This window comes from Lontra canadensis, unplaced genomic scaffold, assembly GCF_010015895.1.
Source record: "Lontra canadensis isolate GAN:19392208 unplaced genomic scaffold, GSC_riverotter_1.0 scaffold7, whole genome shotgun sequence".
NCBI lineage: Eukaryota > Metazoa > Chordata > Mammalia > Carnivora > Mustelidae > Lontra > Lontra canadensis.
The window spans coordinates 12,746,062-12,770,642 of NW_022631001.1; the positions used below are offsets into that span (position 1 = coordinate 12,746,062).

A 24,581-nucleotide genomic window follows, 5' to 3' on the forward strand; every position below is an offset into this window, starting at 1 on the left:
GATGATCTGAATTTTAATAAAATCTCCAAGTGAGCTGTATGCACATAAAAGTTTGAGAATTTCCTTATAGATTTCACATTAGACATTCAAATTTATAATAGTTCATTTTATACCTCTTGAACATTAATAAGTGTGTACTTTGGAATCAATAAAAAGGAATACCTCATTTAACAACAAAACCTTTCTTTTTCATCCTTATTGAAACTATTTTAGTTTTGCTCTTCTAAAGAATAATTTAAAAGAACACTATTTCACAGGCAGATATTCTTTTAATGTGAAAGCCTCATCAGTCCAACTCATATTCATTCACATAGTTCTTCCTATCATTAGAATGTAATAGAAAATTATAAGGGATATAATCTAAAAATCCAAAAGAAAGAGTCAATAACTTTAGTAAAGCAATCAAAAACTTTAATGACTATAAAAGTCTCAGGACTCAATTAATTTCAACAAGGTTGGCTTGCTATTACAAGTTTCCCTACATGTTTCATACCAGAAGTTGCCAGTAATTTTAAAAGGTGAGGGAAGTCTCCTTTTTTCTAAGAATCCATGAAAATACCTTAAAATGACACCGTAAAAGAAGGGTTTGTGCAAATATTGTGACTGGTACAATTACAATTGGTACAACTGGGAATCTTTTTAACACTCAAGCAAGAAGCATAAGTTAAAATAGCAATTGTGCTATTAGTAGAGCTTGATGTTTCTATAAGACATTAAATCTGATAAACTCAACTGCTTTCCATTAACTGATATGAATATCATTCTTGTTCTGAATGTGCTTATGGAGCTTAAACCGTAAGAATTACATACTGCATTTTAGTGAACAAGCAAATCACCTCAGAAAGACATTCCAAGGTCGCTTGGATTCAGAGCCCAGGCTGCCACAGGCGACTTACTCTCTAAGGCCTGAGAAGCCAAAGTTATGTGTTCCTCTTCCTTTTATTTTGCATTTTAGGATGAGGGGACTGGATAAGCAGCCAGCCTTCAGTGGCCATCCAGGCCCCACCAGTACAAAGAGGCTTTGTGATTGACAAGAGCACATAAAAAGGGAGGAGACCCACTTTTTTCTTCCTCTAGAGAAGACTATGGGTGAAATTGTAGAACTTAAAAGCTTCTCCCCTTTCGACCAGCTCACCTTGCAGGTAAACACCTCCCTGGTTCAGTGACTCAATCACACATTAGAGACAGAATCTGTGCTGAAAACTGATCACGGTGGAAAAATATTCTTTTACTATGACTTTCAGCTCAGTGCAGCTGTAGCATACTTCCTCCCCCAGGAAGCCCTGTCACTAAAACTGTGCAGCACGAAAAATAAGCCTTTGAGAGCGGAGATTTTATTTGACATTTTAAGGATACAGACTGCGATAAATCCAAATACTTCCAATTTTTGTTACGACTTTTTAAAAAATGTTTAGAATAGACCATGAAAGAAAAAAATGGATGATATACAATATAAATATTAATCTAATTCTCTATTACACCCTTCCATTCAATTCAATAATTTTCTATGGCAAGGACAACAATTTTGAAACATCTCCCTCAAAATAAATAGAGCAAAATTCTTCTTCAAAATATAATCAATATTAATATATAATCAAATATAATCTATGAACTACATATTCAAAATATAATCAAGTCACGAACTATTAATTTCTTTTGCCAAAGACTATATAATTTAATTTTCATTCAAACTAAATTGGAATGTATCAGCAATGAACTTTCTAGGTATTGAAAGAATGTCCTCATGATCAGTCTTTAAATGGCAATCCATGACTTTTCATTTTGATAAACAAGAATGTGTCAGACTTATACTTGAGAATATTTTCACTGAACACCTGTTTCATATAAATAAATTTATCTCATCCTTCATCTTAACTACTTACCAGTTAGTAAGTACTTTTGATATTATACCGTATCTGCATATATTTCTGAAATCAGTCTTTGTTGGCAAGCCTATAAAACTTTTTTTAAACTGCACTTTTCCAATCCTCCTACTAAGTAAAAAATTTAACATCCTAACTCAGCAATATCAAAAAAACAAATTTCAGCACAATGTTGTATTAACAAGCTTATATAAACTTGCGACTTCTACGGTAGCTTCCTCTTTCGTTTTCCTTCTAATTCCAAAGTGCAGTGTCTCTTAACTAAGAGCATGCACATTCTAAACTGCAGTTCTGACCGTTCTGGAAAGAGAGCTGACAGGCTCTATAGGGCATGTCCATGTTCTTCATTCTGTCACTCTCCAAAGGACCACTCCTTCAAATAGACCCGAGAAAAAGGTCAGTTTCCTGATGGTTTCTTTCAATGTATGCCTGTGTGCCCAGGAAAACCAGCAGCAATCTGGTTTGATTGAGATGCAACAATCAGAAGGATATCTCATGGTGATAACACAAGAAACACCATGCCCCTGTGCAACAAAGATTTGTTTCCAGATCACATTTTGTAACAGCATGTTAACAGATATAATTTACGTAACATACAACTCACTATTTAAAGCGTAACAGTCCGTGATTTTTATGCTCCCAGCCTAGTGTACCCATCACCATAATTACTTTTAGAACATTTTCATCACCATTAAGAAAACACTCATTTGTAGTTACTTCCCTGCAAGTCCCCTAGTCATAAGCAATGTAAATCTACTTTCTCTCTCTATGGATTTGCCTATTCTGGACATACCATATAAATAGAATCAGACATTATGTGATCTACACAGCTCAGACTTAAATAATAAAAAGAGCTAACACTTACTGAGGATGTACAATATGACAGTCATTTAATTCTTACAATAATCGCATAAGGTAAGCACTATCTCTATTTCCACTTCAAGATGAGAAAGCTGACACACAGAGAGGCTAAGCAGCTTCACCAAGATCACAAAACAAGTTAGATGAAGCAAAGATTTTAACATAAAGCAGCCTGGCTCCGCAGCTCATGCTCTCAACCAACTCTGCCACACTGTCGTGCCCCTTACTTACCTCCAAGAGAACTCACAGGGTAGAAAACAACAGAAACAAAGAGTCAGGCTTGAAAAAAAAGTAGTGAATTACAGCATTCCTCATAACCAATAAAATAAGCAGTTAACTGCTTCAAATTTGTACATCCGTTATCAAGAAAGTCTAAGAACTATCTGTGATTAGTAATAATTCTCCTTAAACAGAAGATAGCACACAGAAGAGGATTCCCAGAACTTTGAAAGAATAGACACTTGGAATCATTATTTCAGTCATGTTGAGCTTATTAAGAGTTACCACCAGTTTCTTTTAGTGAAGAACTGAAGACTGCTATCAGAATCCTTTCTACTGCTTCTCATAATTTGTTGTGTGCACCTGGACAAGTGGATGTGAGTATAAGTGTGTGTAATTCAAGGGAACGCTTGCTGCTTAGACTAATCACAGAAAGTTCATAGTCTTTTCTAATGCAAATATGCCAAGAAAAGGCATTTCATCATCCAGCAACTGAGAAGTTGGAGAGAGAACATAAAAATATCTATGTGGAAGGAGAGGGGAAACAAGTAAAGGAGGGGGAGGAAAAGGAGTAAGGAAGGAAGAGGAAGACTGAGGGAAGGCAGGTAGGTGGAGAGGCGAGAAAGACTGACAAAGACATAGCAAATGGCTGTAAGGATATACACAAAGGTGGTAGTTAGAAAGTTGAAAAGTTAGAAAATTGAAAAGCCCTTCCCAGCTGTCTTAGCTCAAGCTATTATAACAAAATGCCAGACCCTGGATGGCTTATAAATGACAGAAATCTATTTCTCACAGCTCCAGAAGCTAGGAAGTCCAAGACCAAGATGCCAGCCAATTTGGTGTCTGACATTGTCCGTTTCCTCACGCACAGCCAACTTCTCACTGGAACTTCATACAGCAGAAGCAGCACAGGAGCTTTCTTGAACCCCTTTTATACAAGAAGATGATATACCAGCAAATTCTGGGAAAATACTGCCTTTTAGCTACACTGAAGATACACAAAAATGAATGTAGATCCTTTCAATACAAATAGCCACTCTAGCCAACATAACTTAGGCCTCCTCTTACCCCACTGCTTCCAGCAATTGTTTCCTCTTTCTTATTCCTCCTCTTCTCTACCATTCCTACCTCTATAGGAAAGAGATGAAACAGTCAACTGCGTGAAAACGGGGTCAAGTGCACAGCAGCTGCTTTAAAATGACAAAAAAAGTGCTACAGATGCTTTCAGGAGTCACCCGTGGCTTTATTTCGTCAAGTTATGATAGAATATGATGCAGTATGATGCCTAGAGACATTTGGAACTTGGAAGGAAAAGGATGCCCTGTTTGGCTCCATTCTTTTTTTTTTTTTAAGTTTTTATTTTAATTCCAGTTAGTTAACATACAGTGTTACATTACTTTTAGGTGTACATACAGTGATTCAACAATTTCATACACCAGTAGGTGTTCATCACAAGTGTACTCCTTAATGCCCATAACCTTGTTTGGTTCCATTCTTTACCCATTTTAACCATTTAACATCTTTAGATTTTTTTTTAAGCCAATTTTGAATGGATGGATTAGCAAGTTGTTGAGAGAAAGGCTGGCAACAGAAATACAGCCAAATCTTGCTGCTCTGGGAATTTGGGGCCAATACACTTCCTTCCTCCTCACTCTCTTCTCTACCCACCTACTCCCAAACCCCACAGTGCCCATCCACCCTATACTTCCAAAACCCTTTCTTCTCCAGCCCCACTTACTGTGCTGCCCCAACACCCCTCCAGTCAGGTGGCATCAGAATAGGGAACAGGAAGAAAGAAAAAGGAAGACACGTGAACAGAAAGCCCCAGGTTAAACCATAATCGCAATCTCTTGCAGATTAGCCTGATTTTGTTTCTTTTGGGAGACAGTCTTAAACCCACTCGTCACAGAGCACAAGCCCAAGACGGGGCTCCATCTCATGACCCTGAGATCACGACCTGAGCCAAAACAAAGAGTCGGACACTTAACCAACTGAACCACCCAGGCGCCCCTGTTTCATTTTGTTTTTAACCACTCTCTTCCTCAGAGTCTAATTCTGTTCTTCCATCCCCTCACAATCCAGTCTCCTATGCTCGGAGCTCTTTCTCCAACAGAGGACGCTGTGGAGTAGCTCAAGAACTGGATAAATCCCAAGCCGCCTTCTGCTTTAGCTCTAACATATTAGAAATAAAAATATATTCTCATAAATATCGTTTGTTTCTATAGTACCACTGGCACTATACTCCAAATACATTTTATAGATTCATTTATATGTTAACTTTAAAGTATTGGTTTGGAAACATAAATATCTTTTAAAAACATATTTTCCTGAGGGGTATCTGTTCTAAAATTCTCATTGCCACAGGGATACTTTTATGGATGAAAAATTTTAAAACCAACCAGAGAAATAATTTACCGAAGCCACAGAATTAGTAAGTGGTAGAGCCAAAACCTAAAGAGAGGTTTGTTTGAACGTGAGGCACTGAAGACTATACAATTTCTATTACACCATAGAACTTCTAAAATCACATCTACGTGTTTCATTAAGTATATGAAAATTCTGAAAAGCTAAAAATTTTACTTCTAATCATTAGGTACTTTAAACTCAGTATCATTTATTCAAACATTTATGGGATACTCTTTTACCCAAACACCTCCAGCAATAATCACCAATGCTAATGAACTATTACTGACATCATCAGGGAAAAAAATGTATCTACATTATTTCAAGAATTCACCATTAATGTTAGAGATTTATTGTATCATTTCTCTTACTTATATTTGATTTGCTGAGACTTCTGTTAAGGTAACAGATTCTTATACCCAGGAGCGATTTCTTGTTGCTCAAAAATGAAATGCTTTATTGGAAAATGCTTTGTTAAAATCTTCTGTGAATTGTTGTTTCCAAAACAAAAACATTTTCATTTCTCCTAACTGCTTAAGAAGAATTACCTACAAGAATTATTCTTCTTTCAATAAAATAAATACAACTGTAGAACTTGGAACAAATGACTTCTTGTTCATGACATAGCTATTACTACCATTAAATTCTAGCTACATCGTATCTTACAGGTTCAATAAAAAATAAATACAAATACAACTAAATGGTACCAACTTGATTCGGTGAACAGTGCTAACAGAAGTTAAAATTGTTTTAGGTCAGAAGTGTACTTCAGGTTCTTAGTTAAAAAAAAAAAAGGATAAACATAAGTAAGGTCTATCCTTTATTTTAACTGCAAAACTGCCATCTTCATTCACAGAGACCCCAATATCCAGGGGACCCTCAGAACTCCTAGAATAAACCAACTGGCATGTTAATGGTATAAACTCATCACTGACTTGGTAACATGTGGATGTCATCACTTCCTGAACTTCAACATCAGTAAAAGTAAACAAAACATTTACATTTAGAAAAACACCCAAAAATGCCATTTTTATTCTTGAAAATAAAACTGCAAAGACAACTGACCACTTCTACTGTAATCACAGTAGAAGTGCACTTTAAGTCCATAAGAAGTTGCATTTTGAGTTGATACCACTTCTCCAAACATTTCTCTTCACTTTCTACTAAAAACAATAAACATTTACATTAGATATAAAATGTCTGAGCAATTTCTTTATTCGAGGCACAGTGTATCAAAGGCTGACAGGCAAAAGTGAAAAGGGATTTGCTACAACTTCCATCCGCAGAGGGAGTACATTCCCACATGGACAGACTAATTTTCTACCCCCCAAAAAAAGAAAGATTACAGTCATTTGACTTGATAATAAGCTCTGCATCGCTGGAGAAAGTGATTTACAAAATTTTAAACCTGTTTCTTCACCTTTTCAGCTTGCTCTGAGGAAAGCAACAATCCTAATGATCTCTATCTTTGCATAGGACAGATTGTGCATTCTTGGTAAGTTCACTAGCTTAGTTGCCAATTTTGAAAGTACATTCAGCTGCATATATCTTCTGAGGAATGTTGGTTTCCCAAGCCCATACCAATTTTTATTAACAAGTTAATTAACCTTTTAAGAATGACAATGAATTTAGAAAGCCAAAGGCCTAAGATTTTTTTTATTAACTACCTCTTCTATTAACATATCAGTCCTCTTCCACTTTAACTGTATGTTCAAGGCTTTCAAACAGAACTTCCAATTCTCTCCTAATCTCTCGCTCAGACAAATACATATTTAACAATCTAGCTATCTATGTTGACATTTTGGACTGCATTTTAGACCATTTCTCTTCTCTTTCCTAATTCCCCAACTTGTTAATTCTCCGCTTGTATAACCTTCTCTGAATCAAACCTTCCCATAGTCTAGTCTCTCTTGCCTAAAAAAATAATAAACTAAAAAGGAATCCAAAGGAAAACCTACTCCTGTAACAACTTGCCCTTTCTCCTCTCAAACTTCTTGAGATTATACTCATTCTGCTTCCTCAGCTCACATTTTTTTTGCACTTATTAAATAAAATTTTCCCAACTTTATAAAAAAAATAACTGACAGATTTAATTGTTTATATTTAAAATGAACATCATGTCACATTTCTCAATCTAGTAACCAATTCAACAACAAAAATTTCTCTAGCTGGTTACCACTAACCTCCAGGTTGCTAGACCAAATGAACATTTTTAGCCCTTACCTTAATGAATATACTTACAGCATTAACACTAAAGATAATGCCCTCATTCTTAAAGTTTTCCATTTTAATTAACTTGCTTTCCTAGTTTACAGATAATAATCATTACTCATAACTCCACTTCTGCTAAAGTAATAATCACTGAGCTAGGTAATCACCTGTATTAGCTCAGTGTTTTTTTCACATTGCTGTTGTTACTCATTAGTGGTTCAAAGCAGCTTTTTAAATAGATAAATCAGAATAAAAAATCTCCAAATTGTATTCCATGTGATAAGTTTAAGTATCATTCTGGAAAATTTATATATATGTGTATTCACAATACAAAATGTAGTTTATTTAGGGTCATATTCAAAAAGTTTGAAAGACGCTGTGTCTAATTTAATCACCCAACCTTGAGGTCCATATAATAATTTATACTATTTAGTAAAGAAACAACTGAGCATACAGAAGTTGTATATAATTTGTCTGTACTCAACCAATTGGTGTGACAACCAAGCATAGCCTCTATCCCCTAATCTCAAATAACCAAGTGATATTTATATCTCTTAATGTATCTTAAATGCACTTCAATCTCAGTATTTGCAAAACCTGTACTCAATTTCCACACATTTTCTAATTTTCTAATTTGTTAATTTCCAGTGTTTCTCTCTTCTTCATCCAAGCATCAATCCTCATACATCCGGGGGCCTGAGTGGCTCAATCGTTAAGCATCATGCCTTTGGCTCAGGTCATGATCCCAGGGTCCTGGGATCCAGCCCACATCAGGCTCCCTGCTCCCATTCCCCTCTCCCACTCCCTGGCCCCCGCTTGTGTTCCCTCTCTTGCTGTGTCTCTCCACCAAATAAATAAAATCTTAAAAAAAAAAAAAAAAGTCCTCATATCTCAGATCCACTCTTCACTACGTCATTATCATAATAACCTTCAGTCACATCCCCACCATTTCCTTCCAGGATAACTGCAACAGTATCCTCCCATTACCTGCCATTATATCCCCTCCAAACCCCCAATTCACTGTCTGCTTTGCTGGAAGAAATTTCTTCAAAATACAAATTTCATTATTCAGGGAAAATTCTCCTAATCCTGAAGTAAAACTTTTAAAGTTCAAATGACATATCTGATTTTCTAGACTGGATCTTTGTGTAATTATAGGCAATACTTTAAAAAATAGAACTTAAGGCCTTTTGTTAAAAAATCAATAATGGTCAAAAGACCCAGATCAAAAGTTCTTCACTCGCTGTTCAAGTTATTTCAAAGATACTAGGTTACATTTACATTAAGAAATTCAAGGGCAGGGCGCCTGGGTGGCTCAGTGGGTTAAAGCCTCTGCCTTTGGCTCTGGTCATGATCCCAGGGTCCTGGGATCGAGCCCCACATTGGGCTCTCTGCTCAGCCAGAGGCCTGCTTCCCTTTCTCTCTCTCTGCCTGCTTGTGATCTCTGTCAAGTAAATAAATGAATCTTAAAAAAGAAAAAAAAAAAGAAATTCAAGGGCAGGGGCGCCGGGGTGGCTCAGTGGGTTAAGCCTCTGCCTTTGGCTCAGGTCATGATCTCGGGGTCCTGGGATCGAGCTCCGCATCGGGCTCTCTGCTTAGTGGGGAGCCTGCTTTCCTCTCTCTCTCTGCCTGCTTGTGATCTCTCTCTCTGTGTCAAATAAATAAAATCTTTAAAAAATATAAAAATAAAAAGAAATTCAAAGACTATCACAAATGTCTTTCACACAAAAAATGCAGACAGCCTATAAATAGTGTCATTTCATTTTCTTGAAAACAAAATAAATCCATTATCTTAAAACTAATGAAACGGTTTATTATTCCTACCTTCACAGAGAGTCCACTAGGACTCATCAATGGCAGGCATTAATAGTGTTCTAAATAATGTTTTAAACACAACAACAGGGCGCCTGGGTGGCTCAGTGGGTTAAGCTGCTGCCTTCGGCTCAGGTCATGATCTCAGGATCCTGGGATCGAGTCCCGCATCGGGCTCTCTGCTCAGCAAGGAGCCTGCTTCCCCCTCTCTCTCTCTCTCTCTCTCTCTCTGCCTGCCTCTCCATCTACTTGTGATCTCTCTGTCAAATAAATAAATAAAATCTTTTAAAAATAAATAAATAAATAAAAATAAACACAACAACAATCAACTTTAATTTGCATTGGATTCTAAATAAAAATGCCATGTTTTTCAATGTTTATAGCAGATTAAGATATGTCTCCTTGTGAATCAGTCATACAGTCCATAGATTATTTGCTATGACAACAAGCCTAAACCTTTCGATCTACGTGTTTAAACAAACTGTTGGATTTGTTGCTGCCTTTGCAAAGGCAGGTGGAAAGAATTTCTAGCTAAGTATTCAACAGAATGGGATCAAAGTTGTCATGATATGCTTTATGATACTATTTTAAATTAAGTTATTAATAAAAAGTGAAGCTGAATTATTTCACTTTCCTAAACTATGTGTTCTCCATCCACAGATACCTAATGTTGAAAATAAAACCAATAAATAAATAGTTTAAAGTGTAGCATGTTTCATTGTTTTTTGTGAGCAGGATTATGTGTAGTAGTTTTGGCATGCTGCTTGTGTTGTTGTTGATTCTTTCCTTTGCTTTTCAGTTTAAAAAAAAAAGCTAAAAGTTCAAAAGAAACTAATTTCTTCTCTCCATATGACTGTTAGAAAGATCCTAGTCAAGCCTGAATCAACAACTATAATAAATCCTTGACTTAAAAATAACAGGTTGCTTTACCCATAAGTACATATTTGGAAGTTTAAAAAAAAAGGGGGGGGGGACTTTAAAGGTATGCATGAGAAAAAATATTCTACCAAATTGTCAACCATGACTTTTCTGTCGTAGTGACAGACATGTTCTAAGACAAAGTTTTGACAACATACAAAATAATAACATGATTGAACAATGGAAGCACAATCATTAAGAAGAATGCCCACTGGGGGGTTGTACAGAAAGACTTCTTTCAAAATATCTTCAAAACATTGTACCCCAGTTCCTAACAGAATCCACAGAACATGCTGGTATCGAAAGAAGCCTGGATGGATGGATGGCCAGCTGACTAAGACCTAGAACTCTCCTCACGTATTACCCTTCCTCAACCCAAGCCTCTGAAGTTTTCCCAGGATTCTATCTGAATGTAAGCCTTATTTCTGGTGTACAGATTGAAAATCAAGATCACTATGTATGAGAAAACGCACATAAAAAGAAAACTGAACCTATTAAAAAAATAACAAAAGAACTACTCAAAAGTAAGAGTTTTTATTACACATTTTGATAGCCATTCTTTTAATACTAAGAACACTGCATTACTTTTAAAGTAAATTCATACTATAATCATCACATCCTATATGTCACTTCTAGAAAATAATGCTATGGACTTACTACTTCAAGTTCCTTTTCTAAATAAATAAAATTGACACATTTTCTCTCTATTGAAAGGGGGTCTCATTTCTCTTTTTCCCATTTGTAGGTTAGGATAAAAACACAAGTTGATTAATTTCTAACATCAAATGATTCCCTTATCCTCTCCTCTCAAAGGAAATTACCATAAATGGAAACCTAGGGACAGTATCATTTGATATTTGTTTATCTAATTTTAAGCAATTAGAATTAAAACTTAATTAATGGAAAAAAAGTGACCTCAAGTATTTGTATATAAAACCGAGTTTTAAAGATAAAATATTTTAATGCAATTAGACTTGCTAACTGCTATGTACAATGGTGTTTGTTCATTCCAAACACACGCCAGAGTTCAAACATGTAACACTGTTTTGTTTGATTGTAGTACTTTATAAATGGTTTTATTTTACCATTTGCCAAACCTCTTTTGTTGAGTTACTCAAACTAATTTCTGCCAAGAACACTAGGAATTTGGTGATAGTGCTTCTTTTAGGAGAAAACAACCCCTTTCCTCAGAAAACTGAAAATGTTTGTTTTGGCACTAAAACCTTGTATTGAGCCTTCTGGAAAGTATTTTAAATTGTTGTTTTTAACCTAGACTTTGTGACTGAAACAGGAAAAGGTTTCATAGCTCTACACCAAAATACATATTTATAGGGCTGATTTTCTTCCTACACCAAAAATACTACGTTGATGGCAGCAGTTTTCAAAGTACGATTTCTGAGGACCAAGCTAAAACTTGGGCATTATCACTATATTCAACAAACAATTTGTGTTTTAAACCTCAAAAACTGATGACTAAGAAATGCTAACTGTTGACCAAATACACTCTTTAAGTGTCATACTGGAAGGATTGCTGCATTTAACTATCTTCTTTTAGGAATTTTCACTAAAAGAAAATTTACTTGATACTGTATTTTCCTCCTGTGCTGGTCAACAGAAGACAGGTTTCTAAATTTTTCCCTTTTTAATATTTTCCCCAGTAGATATGCTTTACCTTCAGACTAGATAGACATAAAGATCAAACCATGTGAACTTTGTACAATATTTTTCTAATAATGTATCTGAATACAATACACAATTTTTGGAAACCAATGAAACAATGCTGTCATTGTCCCTAACTCCCCTACCTCACCCCTAAATTGTTAAAATATAAGAAAGAAACTATATGGTAGCTCAAACAATTTCACAAAGACTGCCAGTGAGCTGCAATGATTTTTCAGTCACTAATAACTGACAAAAAATATTATGCACCCACCACCAATCTTTTGCAAATCAAGCTCTCCCTACCTTGAAGTCTGATCTATTTTTCCCTTTTATGGCCTGGCTGTCCCTTTACAAGAATAACAGCAGCAGCATCACTTTAAAATGTACATATAAATTTTTGATAAAGTCATAGTAAGTTAAAATCCTATCATTGTGTTTATCAAATACTTATTAGGATGTTCTGGCAGGAAATCAGTTGTTTTAAAATTCTGGTACGGTTGAATTGTCTGATTCAGGTAAAAAGAAAAAAAAATGAAGATATCTACCAAATACATCTTATTAAAATCTGTAACTGCTTTTGTTAATCTAGTACAAATTTTAATTTTAAAACTTTGGTCCTTTCTGCTGTGACTGAATCCTGCCTATTCCAGGAAAAAAAAAAAAAGATCAAGAAAAAGTCTATTCAAATTAGTGTAGTAAGAGTGAAATAAATGGGAATTACTGGTATCACAAAGGTTATGAAGGCATGGACTCTTCCCAATCCAAAATCTCCTTACTGTACTGCTATGGTTATAGAACGATGGTATCCTTTTCATTGGCCTTGAAATCTTGAGCCATCCTAAGACTCCTCCATGGGCCTCACCGTTTCAGGTCAATGAGAAATACAACTCTGACATGATGGACTCATTTAATATTTTAAAGACAATGATTGATGTGTTAGATTACCTCTGTAGAAGATTTAGATTAAATCCTACCAACATTTCTTTCTTAATTTAAAATGTTGACTGTTTTATAAGGAGAGTGAAAAACACCTGAACTCAGGTCCACAAAAAAACAAAAATTCACTTGTCAGGTTTTGAGACCATTTATATATTCAGCTTTCCCAGATGAGCCTATAAATAATATGGAAAAAGGGAAAACAAATCTTCTTTCCTTCTCTTCTATTCTACTAGTAAGCAGCGGTTTATCTCTAACCACTCTAGGGAGAAAACACAAGAAGAAAAACGAAATCTCATGCCACTTGTGAGAAATAATTATTTAGGGAATAACTTTAGTTACATGGATGATTTTTTAAAAACCACAAAGGAACACTATTTTTTCTATGAAAATAAATAGGTATAACAGGACATACCTGAAAAAGAACATGTACATGGCAGCTGTGATGCAGAACAAAAGGACCTACAACAAGGAGAAAATATATTACTTGCAAAAGAACACTGATATCATTTGTGTTGTCTTTCTGTTCCAATTTTCATCCCAGTATAGTTACCATACAATGTTATACTAATTTCAAGGGCATAAGATAATGATTCCCCAATTCCATACATCCCCCAGCACTCACCAATACACCTGTGCTCTTTAATCTGCACCCCCCCACCCACCTTCCCTCTGCTAACCAGCAGTTTGTTCTCTACAATTAAGAAGAGTCTATTTCTTGGTTTGTCTCTCCTCTCTTTTTTGTTCCCTTTACTTGTTTTGTTTCTTAAATCCCACACGTGAGTGAAATTACAGGGTATCTGTCTTTCTCTGACTGACTTATTTCGCTTAGCATTATACTCTCTAGCTCCATCCATGTTGCATCACTTGTGTCTTATAAAAGCAAAATACCCACTTAAATCTTGTACCTGAAACAATTTAAAGATGTGTAAAACTAGCCATACATGTATCACATTCTCTACCTTTCAAATAAACCATATTAAGGCAATAAAGAACCTGTACACACACATATAAATAAATTATATACATTACATATTATACAATATGAATATATATTATGATATGTATATATGTATATATACTGGGTAGAAGGGTAACATGGTTCAAAAAGGAACCATCATTTTTTAAAAATCACCTCTCAAAATGCCAAGAAAAAGCAAGTCACTTAAGAACAAAGAAAACAGCTCTTCTATAATGAAGTCAGCAAATAAATCATAAACATATTAACTGTTATACCCAGATGACCAGATTTTTTTAAATGTAAAATACAGTTCAGTTGTCAACCAATTCTAATCAATGAGAAAAACTCCTGAAAATATAATTAATCATCCTTTCTGGGATATGGACTAGCTATTAAAAATTCCTCTAGGGGCGCTTGGGTAGCTCAGTGGGTTAAAGCCTCTGCCTTTGGCTCCGGGCATGATGCCAGGGTCCTGGGATCAAGCCCTGCATCGGGTCCTCTGCTTGGCGGGAAGCCTGCTTCCTCCTCTCCTCTCTCTCTGCCTGCCTCTCTGCCTACTTGTGATCTCTGTCAAATAAATAAATGAAATCTTTAAAAAAAAAAAAAATCCTCTAAAAACAGGCATCTGAGCACAGTAAACCTAAGTTTAAAAGCTCTCCTCAAATATTTAACACTAAACACAACCAAATAAGGTATACATGGAGAGGCGCCTGGGTGGCTCAGTCAGTTAAGCATCTGACTTGATTTTGGCCCGTCATGATCTCAGGGTTGTAAGATCAAGCCCTGCGTCCAGCTCCACACTGGGTATGGAGCCCACCAAAGATTCTCCCTCTCCCTCTGCCCCTTTCTCCTTACTCTTTCTCTCTTTAATGAAAAAAAAGTGTATATGGAAAGAATCCAGAATCCAAGTCCTGACCAAAGCTTAGCTGCGCCAATAAAGTGGATCTCCATAAGTTGTTGTAAATCACTGAAAAGCAAGTTGTAAAATGTGTTTTTATGTTAACAACAGTGTAGGCTCAACATGACTGTCAATGGCCCCACATCACAGACAAATGACAAATGAACAATCTTTAACTGTTAAAAGCGGACCACAGAGTATGCCAAAAATGAATACAGTGCAAAACAGTGTTTTGCTACTTCCAACACAAATAATTTCTAGTCAACTTAAGGAAAGTCTAATAGTTTTGCTATTACAAATTAAGTTTGAAAGGTTTGCCGCCTTGACTTACAATAAGCACTACAAACATAAGCTGAATGGCTTAAAAATCTACAAACCTACAAACCAAAGGAAAATAAGTATCAATTACTATAAAACAAATATTTTTATTATTTATTACATATAAAATATATAAAATCTTTTTCTATACGTAAAGTATAGAAAATCTCTCTTTCCTAATAAACACAGACACATTATCTTCTGTTCTCCTCACTTCTTCTTTCCCTCTCTCCTTTCCATTAACTTTAAAAATACCCTATCAATAATGTATAAGGTTCATATCACTGCTTTTGACAACATTAACTTAAAACATATGGAATAACTTTCAGTTACTGATTAACCAATTAAAAATTAAAGTCCAAGTGAGTTTGTTTATTGGTTATAATTTGCCAGCCAAAGACCCAGACTATGAACCTCAACTTGTATCTAGCATTCTTTACCCTTTGGACAAAGCCACCCTTCCTAATATTCAATGTTTCATTCCTTCCCTGACCTAGTCATTTTCCCCTTTGCAGACCTACTCACAAACCTCTCTAGAAGTGTCCCACAAATACTTCCCACACCCTCTAACTTCTCCAAGGAAAACTTCCTTAGACTCTTTCCCTCAAAATGTTGCTATGCTCTATCCTCATATGCTAAATCTATTGATGCTCATGTTAAACTAACATTTATCTCTGCAAATAATACATCTGAAACTGGGAAAGAGTACAATGTTTAAGATCTCAATCTCTGGCGTTTGACAGATCTGGGTTTGAATCTAGCTGTATGTGACTTTCAAAGCCTTATTTAACTTCCCTAAGCCTTAGATCCTTTGTCTGTAAAGTGAGAATTTTATCTCACTTTGAACTGTTGGGAAGATTCAATGAGACAATGACTGTTAGGCATTCAGCAAACTGTTTCAATCTTGTTTTGTTACTTATAGAAGTGATCTGGATACAAAAAACGTCACCTAGACACCTGAGTCTGGAAAGTTTCTAACAAACAGGCAGACCTTTCAAAATCTCTCAAATCACCAAAATTTGGAGTTCAATTTTTTTATACAGTATAGAGCCAAGAGATGAAAATCTGTGCAAGTAGGGAAGGGGAGGAGAATCTAAAGAATACTGATGTACAATTGATCAATTCATTTACCAGATACGTACTGAATGCCTATTGGGTGCTGGGCATAGTTCTAGAACTTACAACAGTACACAAAATGGACAAAATCCTTGCCCTAGTGAGAGCTATCTTTTAGTTAGGTAGAAGATATTAAAGGAAAAGCTAGTGATAGCAGTTCTGGAGAAAAACAAAGCAGGTTAAGGAAATAAATGCAGGAGAATAGGGGTTGTTGTTTTATATAAAGTGGTCAAGGATGCAGAGACTTGGTACAGACACTGAGGAAATGAGAGATGAGCGAGGGGACTATGTCAACAGAACCACTGGAAAGGTCTGATTTTTTATTATGAAAGGTGTTCAGTATTGTCTTAATTAAAGATGCTAAAGAAAAACTGAAATGTGAGTGATGTAGTATTTCAAATTTTTAATTGATTGTGTTAATTTACTAAATAGCTTGACTTTCGAAAAATGGTTTTCCAAATAAATGTAAATTTGTAATTAAATAAGAAGATTTTGTCTGTGCTTCAAATTACAGAATTTTAAAGCTAAAAAGAACTTAGACGAACCTCTATTTCTTCATATCAGGAAACTAATATGCTGAGAAGGTAGGTGATACACTCATGCTTAGTAGTTGTATCTTGCATTTCCTTCACTAAACAAATATTGGTCAAATGAGTTCCTCCATAGTTGCTCTATACAGACAATATTTAAATACAGTTTTGATCCTCCAGGAGCTCAAAGGCACTGCTCCACAGTCCAGTTCTATAGCTACTATTCACATGTGGCTAGTTCAATTTTTTAAGAGCTTTACTGATGTAAAACTAACATACTTAAAATATATAATTTTTAAAGTCTTGATATAGGTACATACTATATACCTACCATCATCATCAAGATAACAAACATCCAGCACACCCAAAAAGTTAATAGCTTATTACCATCTTCCTATCTGTGGAATTTGTAGTGATGGCACTGCTCTCATTCCCAATTTAGTAGTCTGTATCTTATTTTCTTGACCAGTCTGAGTGTAGATATATTAACTGCATTGATTTTACCAAAGAACAAACTTTCAGTTTCATTAATTTTCTCTATCATTTTTGTGTTCTATTTCATTGATTTCAATTTAATCTTAATTAGTTTCTTTTCTGTTTGGATTTCATTTGCTTTTGTTCTCCTATTTTCTTAAAGACCAAAATTTAGGTCATTGATCTAGATTTTTTCTCTTTTAATATAGGTATATAATGCTATTAATACCTTCCTAAGATCTGCTGTACCTGTACCCTGATGATTTTGATAAGTTGGTTGTCCATTTTTATTCATTCAAAATACTTTCTAATTTTGCTTTTGTTTACTTCTGTGATCCACAACTTAGAAGTATGTTATTTAGTTTCCAAACATTTGGGGATTTTAAGTGACTTTTCTGTTGTTACTGACTTATTTGATTCCATTATGGTCAGAAGATACTTTATTTCTATATCTATTTAGAAATATGACCTGATTATTTCTAAATTTATCAGGACTTATTTTGTGTCCCAGAACATATCAGAATATGTTCCATATACTTGGTAAATATCCACGCGTATTTTTTTTTTAAGTCATCTCTACACTCAACATGGGGCTCAAGATCACAATGCTGAGACCAGGAGTTGCATGCCTTCAGACTGAGCCTGCCAGGCACCACCTGCCATGTGCATTTTAAAAGAATGTGCATTCTACTGTTGCTGGGAGGGGTATCTATAAGTAACAATTAGGTCAAGCTGGTTGACAGTGTTGTTCAAATCTTCTGAATCCCCAATTATTTGTCCACTTGTTCAATCAATTACTGAGAGAAGTTATCAAAATATGTCCTGCCATAATTGTGGAGTTGTCTCCACAATCTCTCCCTGTAGTTCTCCTTGTAGTTTTCCTTGGGTATTTTGAAGCCTTCCTTTTAGGAACATAAACATTTAGAATTATGTCCACTTTATCATGATGAAATTACCTTCTTTATCTCTGATAATATCCTTTGCTCTGAAATCTATTTTGTCTGATAGTAACACCACATTTCTTTTGATACTATTAGTTATCCATTCTTTTAACAGATTGGGCTTCTATATTACAAGTTCATTGTGTGTAGGCATCTGTTGTTTCTTGCTTTTTTTTTTTAAATCTGAAAATCTCCATCTCTTCATTGGCATTGAGTGTTCATATTTAGTATGACTATTGGTAAGTTCAAAATGAAATCTATCACCTTGGCACTTATTTTTCTATTGTTTCTCATTTGTGTCCTTTTTCTGCCTTTTCCAGATTAACTATTTTTTATGATTCTCTTTTCTCTCCTTTGTTGGCTTATTTTAGTGTTTGTCTTAGGGTTTACTGTACAGAACTTGAAATTGATACAGTCTCCACTCAAGGGATATTATACTACTTAACATATAATCTAAACCTTTACGATAGGATACTTCCTCCTCTTCCGCCATTTGTGCTATTGTTGTCATCTATCGTACTTTAACCTCTACTATAAAATGACTACATCTTAACATTTTTCCTTTAAAAATGTAGATCTAAAATAGTTTCTTTTGTTTTGAAAGATTCTTGCAGGGTGTAGATTTTTAGGTTGATGGATCATTTTATTTCGATAGCTCAACAAATGTCACTCTAAAATCCTCTTATAATTTGATTATGATGTGCCTCGCAGTAGTCTTCATGTTTCTTCTACTACAGCTTCATTAAATTTCTTGGGCCTGTGGGTTTCTAATTTTCACCAAATCTGAAAATTTTTCAGCCAGAATTACATCAATTTTTTTTTTTCTTTTCCCCTTTCCTTCTTTAGGAACTCAAATTGATGTACAGTAGGTCCTCTGAAGTTGTCCCACAACTAACATTCTCTTACTTTTGTTAAAAAAAAAATTCTCTTTACTTTCTGTGTTTTGAGTTGTTTCTATTGTTATGTCTTCACTAGTATTTTCTATGTGTGTGTCACATAGTGAGATTATGTGTGTCATTAATGCCATTCAGTAAATTTTCCATCTTCCACATTGTAATTATTAGATTTTTCCCATTTTCCATGTCTCTAATTTTTTGAAACTATGGAATTCAGTTATAGTAACTCTTTTTAATGTCCTTTACCATTAGCTCTAACAGCTTTGTCAGTTTGGGTTTGATATTGACAAATTTATTGTCTCACTACAGGTCAAATTTTTTTGCTTCTTACTGCATGTCCAGTAATTTTCACTGGAGATCAGACTCTCTGAATTTTACCTTGGTGAGTGCTGGTTATTTTTGTATTCTCATAAATCTTCTTGAGCTTTGTTCTGCGACACAGTTGTTTGGAAACGGTTTGATCATTTAAGGACGTGCTCTTAAGGTATTTTCGGAGGGAGTAGACTAATGTTCAATTTAGAGCCAATTACTCCCCATTACTGAGATAAGATCCTCATGTGTACTTTACCCAACGCCACGTGCATCTTCAGGTCTTCCAGTCTGGCTAGTAGAAACAAGACACTCTTCTTCTCCCTGCTATCTGAAAGCCTAGCACTGGAGTAAGGACCTGAAATCCTCTCAGGGTGTTCATTCCTTGGCCTGAGGCATTTCCCACAGGTACTTGCCCTAATCAGTAAGCAGCTAAGCACTTTTCTCTCTAGACTTCTGTTCGGTGAACTCTATCCAGCATAGTCTCCTCTCACTCTCCATTAAGTTTGTTCAACAACTGTCAGAATGCCTCCTCTTTTCAGAGTTTCAGCCTTGCCAGAGTTTCAACCCTGGAAACTCCCCACGCAGTAAGCTAGCATACTCCTAGGGCTTACTTCATTTGTTTCCCGGCTCTCAGAGACCTCTGCCCTTCAGCGCCTAAAGTCCAGGACACTGAACCATTGTTTCGTGTGTTGCGCAAGTTTTGGTTGTTATAGACGTAGGAGTAAGGATTACCCTGATCAACCAGTAACTTACTACTCCAAGGACAGAAGCCAAGTGTAGTTAAATTTAAATTATTTACAACTAAATAACATTAAAATCAGTTCCTTAGGGGGTGCCTGGATGGCTCAGTCATTAAGTGTCCGCCTTCGGCTCAGGTCATGATCCCAGGGTCCTGGAATGGAGCCCCGCATCGAGCTACTGCGCATCGGGCTTCCTACTCAGCGAGCATCCTTCTCCCTCTTCCTCTGCCTACTGTTCCCCCTGCTGTGCTCTCTCCCTCTGTCAAAAAAAAATACATAAGCCTTTAAAAAATAATGAAATAAGATAAAATAAAATTCAGTTCCTCACTCACACTAGTCATATTTCACGTAATATAGCCACATGTAGCTGTGGATACTATAACAGAAGAGACACAGAATAGCTCCATAATTGCAAAAAATTCTATTACAACTGTCTGGCTAGTGAATGGTATTTCCACTGTGCACTGCGGTAATGTTATATAGCACTTAAAATATTCTAATTTTGACTGTAAAGCAGACAATCTGCATACATCTATGATTATACTTTACACTTCTATGTGAAAATAAACACAAAATTTACAATCATACAACTTAATTTACTCAGTTGTAGAAACAATATAATACCATCTATTACATCTATTGTAAGGCCTAAATGAGATAACACACATAAAGCCTAAAAGAGATACTAGTACATCAAAGACGCTCGAGAAATAGTAACTATTCACAAAAAGTAATTTCTCTGTAATTCTCTTCCATTTCACAACCACTGCACAACATACCTAAAAAGGATAAGGAATTTTGCAATTTTTTTTTACTTTAACATTTTTTTAACTCAAAAGGCAATGTAGGGCATGCTACATCATGGATGAACCTCGAACACATTATTTAACAGAAAGAAGCTAGTTAAAAATGACCACATATTGTATGATACCATTTATATGAATTCCAGGATAGACAAATCTATTTACAGAAAGTAGAGTAATGGATGTCTAGAGCTAGGGAAGTGAGGTATGACAGCAACTGTTTACTAACAGTACAAAGTTTATTTTAGGGGTGATGAAAAGTTTCTAAAATTAGACTATATGGATAGATACAGAGCTCTATAAATACACTAAAACTCACATGATTAACACTTCCAACTGGCAAGTTTTACAGCATGTAAATCACATATCAAAAACTATTCAAACTGGTTTTTACAAAGTAATGCACATATACAATAAAAACAAAACTGCAAACTGAATAACAATAATACAGTGAAAAGAAATTTCCCTCTTATTCCAGATCTCTGATATCCTGTCTGTGCATACATTTGTATATAGATACATACCTAATAAAGGCACTGTTTTATACTTTCCTTTCTAATTTTACACACACACACACACACACACACACCCATGTGTAAATGCTGACATTTTTTAAAACAGTCTATGAATAGATATTTAGAGTGAATGGAACCAAAAAATATTGAATACCAAAATACATTTTGCAAACATGCACTTAGATCTTTTGAGGTAAATTCTTAGATGTGAACTCACTGTATTTAGGGTAGGTGCATTTTTTATTTTGATATATGAAAGCACTTATTTCCTTATACTACCTGTTTTCCCATACCCAGTTTGTGTTTTATTAAACTATTTATCCTTCCCAATCTGGATGGAAGAAGTGAGAGCTCATATTATAGCTTCATTTTTCTTTAAGGGAAACTGAGCCTCTGAGATTTATAAACATCTTCGTTCGTTTTTTGATCAGTTGGTTTAACTCTTTTTCTTATACTTTGCCTATTTTTGGGTTGTTGATCTGTTAAATAAATAAAATCTTTAAAAAAATGGTTTTTATTTGACAGACAGAGATCACAAGTAGGCAGAAAAGCAGGTAGAGAGAGAGGAGGAAGCAGGCTCCCTGCTGAGCAGAGAGCAGGATACGGGGCTCGATCCCAGAACTCTGGGATCATGACCTGAGCCAAAGGCAGAGGCTTTAACCCACTAAGCCACCCAGGCACCCCCATTTTTATTTTTTGAAACTACATATACTTATATGAAAACACAGATTTGATTTCATTATTATCTATTTACCCCAAGAATATGAATGGTTAAATAAAAGTAATCATGGAAGGAAATCTTATAATGCCCAATGCCAACAGAACATTTTAGGCAAAGAGTACACACAAAGTATAACAAATAATACGAAAGTAAAGTTCATTCAGCTCAAAAATACTTTCTTCTGGAATGCCTTTTTAGGAAGTGATAGATTTTCAATACATGGTTTCTTGCAATCGAGGTTACAAAACTTTCAGGAAAAAAATGGTACCATTACTCTCCTCCCTCTGTGGAATTATATGAAAACTATCCCTCTCAAGGCTCTAACAAAGAAACAGTGTCACAATATATGAATACTTTAAAATCCTAAAATTAACCAGAAATATTAAAAATGTGAATATGGCCCAGTGTGAACATGTCCTGGAAAAGAAAGCTGTTTTTACCATTTAAGCCTCAAAATGGTTAAAACACATATCCTGAAGTCATTTTAGAGCCTACTAGAGACCTAAACAGATGGTGCATTTAACTACTTCCTACCACAGTGCTCTCCTGTTTTTCTTTAACATACTCGATAAATGTTCCTTCTCCCCGACCACTCCTTCTTGAGTGTGTCCAAAGACAATGACACCCTTTGCTACCTGGCCTTCGTTACTCATCAAGCCCACGTCCCCCACATTCATTGAGCCCTCTTCCTCCTTGACACAAATACTGAAATCTCACCTCTGTTTCTATAAAAGAAGCAACAAACTTCCCTTGCCCCCATGTACTTTAGTCATACATTAGCCATGCATCCACCCCCCCATTCACAAAAACTGACCTGGTGTCTGTGTGTTTCTAACACTTTGTGACTTCGAAAGTCAGAGAGAGAGCTATAAAAAGGAAAGCTCCAGACAATCAGGAGCCTGTATGATCTTTGGGTGAAAAGAACAGATAAAACACAGTTTCCCAATTTCATTTACATACATATTCAGTACTTGCTATATTGCCAGCTTATTAGGGAAATGAAAATACATAATAGTTGATGCCTGTTGCCCTTATGAGTGAGTCTAGTGGAAATGCAGGCACATTAACAAATCACTCCAACATGATATGCTAGGAACAGAATAGTTACACGTCACCCTTCAATAGGTACTCGCCAAAACATCTGATTATGTTATTATTTTAATTATTTGACATATTTAGGCAATGCTTTTGGTCATGTATATACCTTGTTTTAGGTCTCTACCAGAACTTACTTAGAACACAAGGTCCCAAAGGACAGTTTCTATTTTACCTAATTCCATATATGGATGGATTTTTTTTTCTTTTTTTTTTTTTTTTTGACAGAGAGAGACACACTGAGAGAGGGAACAGAAGCAGGGGAAGTGGGAGAGGGAGAAGCAGGCTTCCTGCCAAGCAGGGAGCCCGATGTGGGCTTGATCCTAGGACCCTGGGATCATGACCTGACCGAAGGTAGATGATTAACGACTGAGCCACCCAGGCACCCCTGGATTTTTTATATATAAGGCTTTTGATATGACATTAGTTTCTGTTTACAGAATCCATCTTTCAAAAAACTAAACAGCACTCCCATTCATACACTTTTTAAAAAGCTGAACTTTAGATTCTAAGCATTTTTTCACTTTTCTGCAAATACCCATCGTTGCATGGCCTCTTGGGAGAAACCACTCTTACTGGATGAATGAGTGTTATCATAATTTGCAATGTATATATTTTGACTCTGAACACACAGCATGTCATCATCATATTAACCGGCTTTAGACAATGCATAGTTTTAAACAGCACAATGCTCAAGTTAAATAGCTATGTATTGCTTTATGATTTTAATAAGTCCTTGTGTAATTAAAATCCCACCTAACATATAATCCGTTTTTTTAACCTGTCCCTTTGCTTTAGATTAGCAGTTTTACTTAATGATTGTTTTGAATTTCCCTTCCTTAATAAAACAAATACAAAAACAGTACAAAACACCTTATGGGGAATGTTAGAGTCACAAACACCAGACTAGAGGTAAGAAATAAGTCTTGGGTCTCCAGAGTAAGACTATAAACTTTATCAAATCACTTTCATTTTTTAAACTTTAATTTTTTCATCTTTAAAAAAAGTCAGATTAATCTCTAGGACTCTTCAGAACTCCAAAATTCTATGATTCCCTGCGTCAATTTTTTTTCACTGTATAAGAAAATTATTTCAAAGCAAACTGTCAGTAATATACTAGGAGATAAATCACAGAATATATGTACATACTAGGACAATTTAAAGTATTTGCACTGATTGAGCTGAGTGTAAGAAATAACACTAAATATGACCATAATTTGGGCCTAGTCTCTTCCGTGTACTGATGGCGATTCTTGATTTATACCTTTTAAGGTCAGCAGACACAGTCTGGCAACACATTAACCTTGAAATTTTTCAGTTGTAAAAGAATTATGTTAGATAGTGGCTGGGAAGTAC

The 24,581-nt window shown here is 35.4% G+C and overlaps 1 protein-coding gene across 1 annotated transcript in view; it reads right to left on the minus strand.

The window, feature by feature from the left end:
- The window catches only part of TMEM135 (transmembrane protein 135), a 243,514-nt gene that overhangs the window by 72,089 nt on the left and 146,844 nt on the right, over positions 1-24,581 (minus strand). The window contains exon 6 of the mRNA XM_032852853.1: positions 13,321-13,367. Coding sequence (XP_032708744.1) covers positions 13,321-13,367 — 47 coding nt within the window. The remainder of the gene's footprint in view (positions 1-13,320; positions 13,368-24,581) is intronic.